This window comes from Carcharodon carcharias, chromosome 18, assembly GCF_017639515.1.
Source record: "Carcharodon carcharias isolate sCarCar2 chromosome 18, sCarCar2.pri, whole genome shotgun sequence".
Lineage (NCBI taxonomy): Eukaryota > Metazoa > Chordata > Chondrichthyes > Lamniformes > Lamnidae > Carcharodon > Carcharodon carcharias.
In genome coordinates this window covers 48,679,382-48,690,878 of record NC_054484.1, presented here as the reverse complement: position 1 = coordinate 48,690,878, position 11,497 = coordinate 48,679,382, and the positions used below count along the sequence as shown (strand labels likewise).

The following is an 11,497-nucleotide window of genomic DNA, read 5'->3' as shown; positions in this document are numbered from 1 at the left end:
AGACAAATGAGAAGTGACAAGGTGCATTCAAGCTTACCAATAATGAGCTATGAGAAATTAAGGAAGCTGATGTTGGGTAGTATAGCAACAACCCTTGAGGCAATGGGGGAGGGGGGGAGATAAAGAGTGGGCCCTATGTACATGCATAAATTATTTGCCAAGTCGCTGCAAGGGGGTAGCATGTATATGGCGAATGGGATGATTCGATGATTATAGAACATTGGAGGTTCTTGGCTTGGAGAGATACCTACAAAACTGAATTTACTTCAACTGGATAAAACAACAATCGATCAGGGACTTGCTTTGCAGCGTGAGAGGCCATGTGTACAAAATCATGAATGCCATGTGGATTCATAAATTATAACATTTTGTACTCTGGTGGGTAAAGTTTCAGCACAATATGGGTCAGACAGACCAGAAGGACTAAAGATCACTTCCAGTTAACTTTAACTGAAGATTGTATCCAGCAAAGTTTGGACAAATGGAAACTCTACTTTAGGATTCTAAAGCTAATTCTAATAAAAATTGAGGAACATGTTTAATAAAGCAATTGTGTATAAGTGTGTGTATGTATGGGTGGTGATACGTGGGCCAACCCTCAGTACATCCAACAGAGGCATATTTACACCAAGTGTTGGAAAATTGAGTCCTTGGATCAGAGGATCTCAGTGCTCAAAGGGCAATTGGACGCAGTCCCCAGAAGCAGATAGGATGAAGAGTACTTTCTAAAACGCAGTTACCCAAGAGACTGTGATAGGCAGTTCAGAACATGGATTAATTCAGAAAGAAACAACAGGCGACCATTTGCAGAGGCAGCAGAGGGGGACGGGACATAGAATTGCAGGAAACTCCTCAATTACTGTAACTGTCCAATAGATACATAGGATTAGATACTATGCAGTGAATAATGATGGCAACTCAGGAGAAGATGGTACAAAGAATCGCAAGTACAAATAGTTTTTTTCCCCCCACAGTTTTGACCAGACATCCTGAATGGTAATTTGCATTTCTGACGCACCAGAGTGAAGGATATGTCCTTTCAAAAACGTGGTGTCCTTATCCAGTCTGTCTTTTATGTGACTGCAGTTCCACATCAACATGGTTGACTCTTAACTGTGCTCTGAAGTGAGCTAGCAAGCCACTCAGTTGTATTTAATTGTGACTAGCAGTTCAAGAAAGCATCTAAAGGATGTACAATAAACAGTGGCCTTGCCACTCTGAAAAGGAAATTTAAAAAAACAGGAGGGAGCAACAGCCAAGGGTTACATTCTATACTGGAACCAATGACAGAGATATTTGAAGTCTTGCAGAAGTGGTTTAAGGAGTAGGGCACTAACTTGAAAAAAAAACAATCTTCATATTGCTTCCTGTGCTGCTCAGCAGATTAAAAACGATTCCATGTGTGGCTGAGGGATGGTGCAGGACAGAGGTGTTCATATTCTTATAGCATTGCAGTGACTTCTGGTAAAAGGAGCTGTTGTAACCTAAAATGCAGAGAGGCAAGGCAGTGATGCAGGTTTGGGGAGGTGGGGGGGTGGGGTTGGAGGGATTTAAACAGGAAAATTTGCCACTCAAGATGGAGTATTAATATTAGCTTTAGTAAAGCTATTGGAGTAGAAGCAGAAGGCTTAGTTAAAATGAACAGAAAACACCAGAAGAAAAAGGAGAAAGTAAGACGTTGTGAGATAGAGATAAAAACATGTAGAAGGAGCAAATGATATCAAACAGTTAAACAAGACCAGGACAAATAAGTTAAAAGCAAAATACTGTGGATGCTGGAAATTTGAAACAAAAACAGAAAATGCTGGAAAAACTCAGCAGGTCTGACAGCATCTGTGGAGAGAAAGAAAAGTGAACATTTTGAGTCTGCATGACTCTTTTTCTGAAGAGTCATATGGACTCGAAATGTTAACTCTTTTTATCTCTCCAGTTTTTCCTGTTCTTGTTTCAGGACAAATAAGTCATTTAAGATTAAGTGATATGCATGTGAATGCGCAAAGCACTAAAGAACAAAATTGGAGCATTAGTAACAATGGAGGGACATGACACAGTAACATTAACAGAGATGACTTAAGTTTGGACAGGATTAGAAACTTAAGGTCCCACATCATAACATTTTTAGAAGATATAAGCAGAAAAAGCAAGTAGGTGAATGGAGGTGGCAGTGAGAGCAAAAAAAAATCTACTTCAACATAAGTATGTGAGGTTGCTCTAGAGGGCTACAAAGGCAGAATCCATATGTATCTGACTTAAAAAATAGGAAGCGAAATTCCTAGGTGTGCATTACAACACGCCAAAGAGTGGAGATGACATCAAATGGGAGATCTGAAATTAGATCATAAGGAAATGCAAGAACAACAGAACATTAATACTGGGTGATTTTAACTCTCTAGACAGGCTGGAAAAAGGTAATGCTAAAGTGGAAATATCATTTAAGTTGCATTTAGGACTACCTCCTAGATCAATCTGTTTCTAACCCAACAAGAAAAGAACAGAGATAAAAGCAAAAAACTGCGGATGCTGGAAATCCAAAACAAAAACAAAAATACCTGGAAAAACTCAGCAGGTCTGACAGCATCTGCAGAGAGGAACACAATTAACGTTTCGAGTCCATATGACTCTTCAACAGAGCAAAGGACAAATAGAAAAGAGGTAAAATATAAGCTGGTTTAAGGGGGGGTGGGACAGGTAGAGCTGGATAGAGGGCCAGTGATAAGTGGATATAACCAAAAGATGTCACAGACAAAAGGACAACAAGGTGTTGAAGCTGATGATATTATCTAAGGAATGTGATAATAAAGGTACAGATAGCCCTAGTGGGGGTGGGGGTGGGGTGGGGGGAAGGGATCGAAATAGGTTAAAAGGCAAAGATAAAACAATGGATGGAAATACATTTAAAAATAATGGAAATAGGTGGGAAAAGAAAATTCTATATAAATTATTGGAAAAAAAGGGGGGATCAGAAAGGGGGTGGGGATGGAGGAGAGAGTTCATGATCTAAAATTGTTGAACTCAATATTCAGTCTGGAAGGCTGTAAAGTGCCTAGTCGGAAGATGAGGTGCTGTTCCTCCAGTTTGCGTTGAGCTTCACTGGAACAATGCAGCGGGCCAAGGACGGACATGTGTGCATGAGAGCAGGGTGGGATGTTGAAATGGCAAGCGACAGGGAGGTCTGGGTCATGCTTGCGGACAGACCAAAGGTGTTCCGCAAAGAGGTCACCCAGTCTGCGTTTGGTCTCTCCAATGTAGAGGAAACCGCATTAGGAGCAGTGAATGCAGTAGGCTAAATTGAGGGAAGTGCAAGTGAAATGCTGCTTCACTTGAAAGGAGTGTTTGGGCCCTTGGACGGTGAGGAGAGGGGAAGTAAAGGGGCAGGTGTTGCACCTTCTGCAGTTGCATGGGAAGGTGCTGTGGGAGGGGATTGAGGTGTAGGGGGTGATGGAGGAGTGGACCAGGGTGTCCTGGAGGGAACGATCCCTATGAAATGCTGCCGGGAGGCGGGGGGGGGTAAAGGGAAAATGTGTTTGGTGGTGGCATCATGCTGGAGTTGGCGGAAATGGCGATGGATGATCCTTTGAATGCTGAGGCTGGTGGGGTGATAAGTGAGGACAAGGGGACCAATTCTGGATTTAGTTCTAGAAACAAAAGGAGGTGAATAATCGATGCAAGAGTAGAATAACAATTGTAAAATAATGACCACAACACAGTTGGGTTCAATGAAAAACGGTGAAGGATGAATGAAGAGTCTGAAATAAGGTTGCTCAATTGGACAAATGCAAAAGGAAAAATATTGGATACTGGAAATGTGACATAAAAACAGAAAAAGCTAAAAATGTTTATGCATAGCTGCTGCTAGACATGTTATGAAACATGAACTCTTTCTCACTCTGATAAAGTCAAAGGTCATCAAAACAAGCCTAAATTAACTTGCTGGGGAGAAAAAGTTAGCAAACGTGTTCACAGATCAGTGGTGGGATTTTGGCCACATCATACATAACTCAGAATATTGAGCATGGGATTGTAGAGCAGCCAATTTAACCTGCATGTTCAAAAAGGGAGAGCAGGTTAAATCGCATAAATATAGACCAGTTAGTCTCTGGTCAACAGTGGCAGCAAGCTCTTAGAATTGCAGTAGAAGATATGGAGTTCCAGGAAGTATTTGACAAGATGTTTCACAAGAGAATTGTTAGATAAATTCAGTAGAGAAGTAATTGCAGTAGTACAGAATGAAAGTTTTTTTAAAAACAGGAAACAGAGAGGGTAAATGAAGGAGAGGATTGGAGAACGTGTGGTCTATTCTCATTCCTTGGATATAATTATTTGAACGTGAGTACGGGGGACATAATCTTTATAAATGTTGACAACACAAAAGGAGATTGCTTACTAATGAGAGGAATGCTTAAAAAACCCTGGATCAGAAAGGGCAGAAAAATGACAGATGCAACTAAAATTGAGATGTTGCAGGACTCAGCACCAACATAGGTCAGGGAACAAAGGACGATGGGTGAATGAGACTTGGTGTAAGTTAGAAGATGGGCAGTAGAATTTTTGCTGACTTCAAGTTTATGGAGGGTGGAAGATGGAAGGTCAGCCAAGAAAGCAGTGGAATAATAAAGTCCAGAGGTAAAGGGGTGGATGACGGTTTCAACAGTGGATGAGTTAAGGCAGGGATGGAAACAGATGAGGTTATGGTAATGGAAGTAGACAGTCTTGGTGCCAGAGAGGATGTGTCATCGGAAGCTCATCTCAGGGTTGAATAGGATGCAAAAATTATGCTTTGATTTGGCCTCAGACAGTTAGCAGAGAGAGGGAGAGAGTCGATGGCTAAAGAGTGGAGCTTGTGGAGGGGACCAATGCATTCGATCTTTCATTTAGCTGGAGGAAATTTCTGTTAATCAAATACTGGATGTCAGACCAGCAGTCTGACTACTTTGAGGCAGTGGGAAGGTCAAAGATTGCTGGTGTGGTACAGCTGGGTGTCGTCAGTGTTCACATGGAACCTGAGACTGTATTACCGGATATGTTGCTAAGGGGCAGCATGTCGATGAAAAACAGGACAACGTTAGGGGAAGAGTGGAAGTTACTGGTATTAATTTTGGATTGCTCTGGCAAAGCATCAGTACAGACCCAACAGTCCAAATGGGTTCCTTCTAAGTCATAACTTTTCAGGATTCTAAATGACAATTAGTTGATCACATTTGTTTAGATTACAGCAAGATGCGCTTTACCTTGGCTTGCTTTTTAGCCTGTTTCTTTGCCTTCTTTTGTTGGTATTTGGTAATGCCAGTTGAGACATCATCTCTGTTCTTGGAAACAAAATTTCCATCACAATTCCCATGGTTATCATTCTGATTGTCCTCACTCGTATTTCTTCCATTTTTTCCTAGGGCTTTTTTCTTATCACTCTGCGTTCAAACACCACAATTAATGTATTGACAATCTTAACCCGAGGGCTGAATAGTTTATCCATGTAGTCTCTGCTACAACAAACAAGGTCACATGCATTTGGTCACATTGCTGGGACCACATGGAGAAATACCAAACTCTTGCAAAGTCTGGATGATTTTGCTGTAATCAGAGATCTAACGACACAGGCCAAGCAGATTTCTACGCATGAAGAGTCATCCTTGGATAAAGCACTGGCATTTTAAGGGCAATTACAGTTATATTAATAAAATATACACATCAATTACTTCATAATGTATGCCTTCTGTCAATTATCTTGACATTCAGAACATTATACACCAAACAATATTGTGCAGGAATAAGTTTTGAGACATTGTTGCCAATATTGCCAGTTCTGCTGCAGTGTAGTTCGGGCTTTGAAGTGAAGAGCTTCCAAACATTACCCCTTGGAATTAAAGGGATGGAAAAAGCTAGGAAAAAATATAGAACTTCAACAATGAAATGATCCACAGCACCATTTTTACCTGCTCATCCAGAACAGGGAGCGACAAGTCTAAAAAAGATTCTTTCACTAAGGTAACCTGAGAACAAAGCAGACAAAATATTTCTATTATTTTTTTGATAATTTATTGCTGAATTTGCAAAGTAACACCACCTTTCTTCCTCTCCTCCTGCTGCTGCCAAAGTAGTTTCTTGGCAATGCGACCTCGTTGGTATATTACCCAAGTGGCTCTTTTTAATGTGTTGCCAGGTTGCTTTACTATTCAGGATGTTACAGCTGAGCCCAATGGTGTTCTTAACCTAGGTATACACATGCACTCTAACAACAGAGGTTGCTGCAAAGCAATCAGCAGCAGAAACCTGAAATTATTTTCCTCCTGTTCGCAGACCGAAAGCAAATGGTAACCTTCTAACTACTGCCCTGGTTGAGATCAACTAATTCAGAGTTAAATCTGTAAATAAATCTTGAAGATTGCTGCAGATCATCTTGATTATATTTAACCCATGAAATCACATCCTTGCTAAAAATGTTTTAAATTTATGTACATCCTGGAAAATCGGGTAAGACCCATGTTTGAAAAATAAAGTCCATGCTCCAAATTGCCTAAAAAATAATCACCTTGAAACTGAAAGTAACAAAAGTAGCACCTGATTGTGAATTTAGTTATAATATTCAAAAGAATATACTTCAGTGCCTAGCCTCTGAAAACTTGTGAATTTATAAAGAAAGCTCCATACAAAAATTACCAAGTACAGATGTGACAACATTAAGTACATGCAGAGGCATGTTGGTAGGTATTTACCTGAACACAACATAGAATAACAGGCATACCTGAGTCTGCATGATACAAAGTATTCACTGAATAAACTTCTTGAACTTATCAGGCAAGCCTATAGAATTTTTCTGCCCAAAACAAAATAGTTGAACAAAAGGACACAAATTGCCCTTCACAGTTTAATCACCGTTGTACAACTGCATGTTAGATAGAGACTGTAAACAATGCCAATTCTACTGTGTTATTCAACTCCCGTTTTGCAAGGCTAAAGCAAGAGCTTCAATGCTCTGATGGTAGCTCCATCATATGGTGAGGAAAATTCAATGTTTGATCGCCAGCCTCTTAATTAGTTGACTTCAGCCTGCACAGGAGTAAGAGTGCTGCAATTTGCCCAAGGACCGAATTCGAAAAGCGTACAGGGTTCTTTACTGGAAGTCCACCTGTATGGAGATCAGGATCAGACTCAGATGTGATGCTCCTACATCCAAATAACCTGCTGATGCTCATTGTTAAGGATCATATACGAATAAGTGGGAGCATGCGATTAAAGTATTGGAGGATACCTGGCACTGTGGAATTGAAATGCAACAAGAAATCAACACTACAGGAGAAGGGCAGGGGAGAAGAAAATTGGTCAAGAATTCTGAGGCAAAACAAAATTAGTTTACAAATTAACTTCATCAAAATACACATTGTAGACAAAATTAAACTACTTTTAAATTCTTAATAGTTAGCATACTATCATTACAAAGTTGCTTTTCCATTAACATTCACTGCAATAGATCAACAGGAATCAATCTCACCATTTTGCACTCCTCGCACATGATTGTACTTGTCAATGTGCCCCCAAATACCTGGTCAACGAAGTTCAGCATGGACCCCTCTTTTTCATACACTAGTATGAGGGAGAAAAGTCATTGTAAATTGGATATATTTCATTATTCTGCATAAACAAGCATGGAATTATTAATCAACTTGCAACTTCAAATTGAGCCAAACTACAGGCCCAAGACCATTCAGTACTGCAGTAATAATAGTGTCTGACTTCAGCCACAGGAGGCTGTTAGTGAGCTGAGCAAAAATTGTCATCGGCAATAACTGGCAGCAACATGGAAATAACACTCAATGACTCTATTAAAATAAAATATTTTCAGGAATTCAGAGCTCAAGCCAAAGGAATTCACAATCACTGATGCTGAGTATTTGTTCCCAGTCCAAAGACTGAGTATCTTTATAAGCATAGGGAGGATGGGAGAGATGGTGGCATAGTGGTAATGTCACTGGAATAGTAATTCAGAGAATGCTCTGGAGACAGGTTTGAGTTCCACCTCAGCAGCTGGTGGAATTGAAATTAATTCATAAATAGTCATTTGGTAGTACAGAACTTGACTATTGCAGGAAAAAGAGACATGTCTCAGCTTTTCATTTTGCACTCATCAGGACACATAAGAACACCAATATAAGGAGGAGAAACAACAATTTTTACTATATGTGAAGAGTGCTGATTGGTTGGTAAGTGGCGTTACCATGGAGAATGCACCACTGATGATGACTGACAGTTAACTGCCAAGCGTGGTTTGAAACTTAAACCTGGTAGTTTGACCCTGATTGGTCAAGGCATTGTCCTGAGGAATGAGTCAGCAAATGGCTGTCACTCATTTTGTTTAGCTGAAAAAGGAAATGTATGCACATGTTCTTTTTGTTTGCAGAGAATAGGGCCCTGTACATTAATGTATGTAGCTTCTAGTACATGCAAATGCGCCACATTGTGAGAGTGACTGACTATCTTAAATTGGTCATCAGCGTAATTCTTAGCACATTGAAGATAATTTAGCAAATGATGTCCATTTGCGGAATCACATCTAATGTTGGACACTGCGTTTTGAGTTTTGCAAGCACACGGTATGCACCTGCACGTTGTTATCAGCAGTTGGGACATGCTGTTTGATATGATCCCCCAATCTTTGGGGCATATGGCCTACATACCTAGCATCACACTGGCACTGAAATGCAGCATCCTTTTGTTGGCAAACTTCAGTGCCAGTGTGATGCTAGGTATGCAGGAATACACTGCGTCTGTTTCAGCTGAACAAAATGAGTGACAGACATTCACTGACTCATTCCTCAGACAATGCCTTGACCAATCAGGGTCAAGCTGCCTGGTTTAAAATTTCAAACAATGCTTGGTAGTTAACAGTCAGTCACCATCAGTGGTGCATTCTCTATGGCAATGCCACTTGCCAATCAATCAGCACACTTCACATGCAGTAGAAATTGTTTTTCCTCCTTATAGTGGTACTCTTGTGAGTGTCCTGATGAGTGCCAGACGAAAAGCTGAGACATGCCTCTATTTCCTACAATACCTAATAAATCTGGAATTAAAAGCTAGTCTCAGTAATGGCAGTTGTTGTAAAATCCATCTGGTTCACTAATGTACTTCAGGGTGGGCAGCAAATGCTGGCCTTGCCAGTGATGCCCACATCCCATGAAAGAATGACCAAAAAACAACAGAACCCCAAGAAAGTTGGCTGAAAACAAATAAATGTAACCACATACATCATAGTGTTTTGTACTGTCTAGTATCTGGAGAACCTATTTTAAAGCTAGTTTAAAGTTGCTTAGAAGACATGCTGATCTATTGTTAGGTCAAACAAAAACACAAACACATTCTTAAAACTGCTGTTGCATGGTTAACAAAAATAGAGAATGTAAAGAATGTCTCTCTTTTGCTCAAAGAGAGCCACTTTTTCAAATAGCCTCACTCATCCATTGCTGCAAAACAAAATTTACACGTTTCCCAACAAAGATGGCCTGAATTCTATACATAATATGCAGAGTTAATACAGTGCAATGCCTGCATTGATGATACAGTATCAGTGATGTAACATCACAACCAGCACCAGTTGTAATGGTAAAATCAGCAGGATTAATGGTTTTCTGTACAACAAGTTTTTGCTAGTTTTTATGTGATCGCAAATTTGAACAATAGCTCAAAATACTACCAATGTTATCTGCCCACGGCTCTGGATACAATTGTATATATTGTCTACAGAGTTCCCACATATGCATTTAAAAGGTTCCCCACAAATCCCCATAACCCTCACCTCTTTTTGAGTTTATGCCTTGGAATGGATTCAGAGGCACAAACAGCCCTTCAACATCTCACCCGAGTGGCCATTCTTTCCTGAGTGAGCCAAAATGGCTGTTTTATCGAATTTGACCATCTAGAGCATCACAGTTGGACCCATGTTTACTCCTGATTGAGGATCATCTGATAACAACTGAAAGCCAATTCCATCCCTCCTCCACCACCCCTTGCCAGACCTCAAGAGCAACTGCAGCAGCTCTGCCACCCACTCAGGGGTTCTTTTGAGCTCGTGACTCAACAGCACATGAGTCAGTGCACTCACCCATTGAGCCGCTGAGAGAGCTCCTATACCATCTATAGCAAAAGTATGTGGTGACACTATGATATTACCTTTCATGGTTTTCCTGGATTCTTCATTTTCCACCGTCTCTGAAGAGTAATTTAAGGCTTTTGAAATGCCAGTACCTATACGCTGAGAGTCAAATATATTTAAGAGATGCTTTAAAATATTTCTTGATTTTACATGCAGCAGAGGTACAATCACACAAGGTGAAGGAGAGGCAATGACACTCGGGTAAATAATTTGAGAAGTATATAGAAGATATTTCACTATGTAATACAAAGTGTTTTTAATGTACAGTCCCCACTGCTCATGGCAACTACATTGGGGTCAACGTTATATAGGGAAAATAAAGAGCTTTTAAAAAGCATGGAGAGAACTTTTATCCTTTTTCTATCTGTCTAAACACTCGAGTGCTGTTGTTCAGATTGGGTAACTAAACAGCCTTAATAAATGGTTAAAATCAGGATTTTATACATTGTAAAACAGCAAGATATAAATTGTCATTTTGCTCCAACTTGCTGCCCATATTCAATGAATTGAAGATAAGGAAAGGGAATCTTAACAGTGTATTGCAGAAACGGGCTGTTCCAAAGATGTGTAAAACAAGCTTTACATTTATATAATTCGGAAATGCCAATGATGGTAATATTATTGCACGGCTCTCCTTCATACATGGATGAGTTTAATTGAAAATATTTAAAACTGCCTAGTACTTGGTGTGAATTACCAAAAATTTGAATAACTATCAACTTAAACAATTTTCCACGTTTCTGCTCAGATTTTTGATGGGGAACCAAGAGACGGGGTGGCCGAGAGGGAGCATGCCGGGTGGCCAAGAGAGAGAGAGAGAGAGAGAGGGAGAGATAGAGCGGGGATGACCAAGAGAGAGAGAGAGAGAGAGAGAGAGAGATAGATAGAGCGGGGTGACCAAGAGAGTGAGAGAGAGAGAGAGAGAGATAGACAGAGCGGGGTGACCGAGAGAGAGAGAGAGAGATAGAGGGGGTTGTGAGAGAGAGATAGAGCGAGGTGAGAGAGAGATAGAGCGGGGTGAGAGAGAGAGAGAGAGAGAGAGAGAGAGAGATAGACAGAGCGGGGTGACCGAGAGAGAGAGAGAGAGAGAGAGAGAGAGAGAGAGAGAGAGATAGAGGGGGTTGTGAGAGAGAGATAGAGCAAGGTGAGAGAGAGATAGAGCGGAGTGAGAGAGAGAGAGAGAGAGAGAGAGAGAGATAGAGCGGGGTGACCGAGAGAGAGAGAGAGAGAGAGAGAGAGAGAGAGAGAGAGAAAGAGAGCGAGGTGACCAAGAGAGAGAGAGAGAGAGAGAGAGAGAGCGGGGTGACCAAGAGAGTGAGAGAGATAGAGAGGGGTGAGCGAGAGAGTGAGAGA

The 11,497-nt window shown here is 40.7% G+C and overlaps 1 protein-coding gene across 6 annotated transcripts in view; it reads right to left on the bottom strand.

Annotated features, from left to right (window-relative positions):
- usp16 (ubiquitin specific peptidase 16) overlaps nucleotides 1-11,497 on the bottom strand; it is a 144,682-nt gene that overhangs the window by 7,877 nt on the left and 125,308 nt on the right. For 5 of the 6 annotated variants that reach the window (XM_041211534.1, XM_041211533.1, XM_041211535.1 and 2 more), the window contains 4 exons: nucleotides 10,162-10,243; nucleotides 7,487-7,578; nucleotides 5,931-5,987; nucleotides 5,229-5,405 (listed from right to left, as the gene is read on the bottom strand). In XM_041211534.1, the coding sequence (XP_041067468.1) occupies nucleotides 5,229-5,405; nucleotides 5,931-5,987; nucleotides 7,487-7,578; nucleotides 10,162-10,243 (408 nt within the window). The remainder of the gene's footprint in view (nucleotides 1-5,228; nucleotides 5,406-5,930; nucleotides 5,988-7,486; nucleotides 7,579-10,161; nucleotides 10,244-11,497) is intronic. The other variant, XM_041211537.1, reaches the window with a different exon arrangement.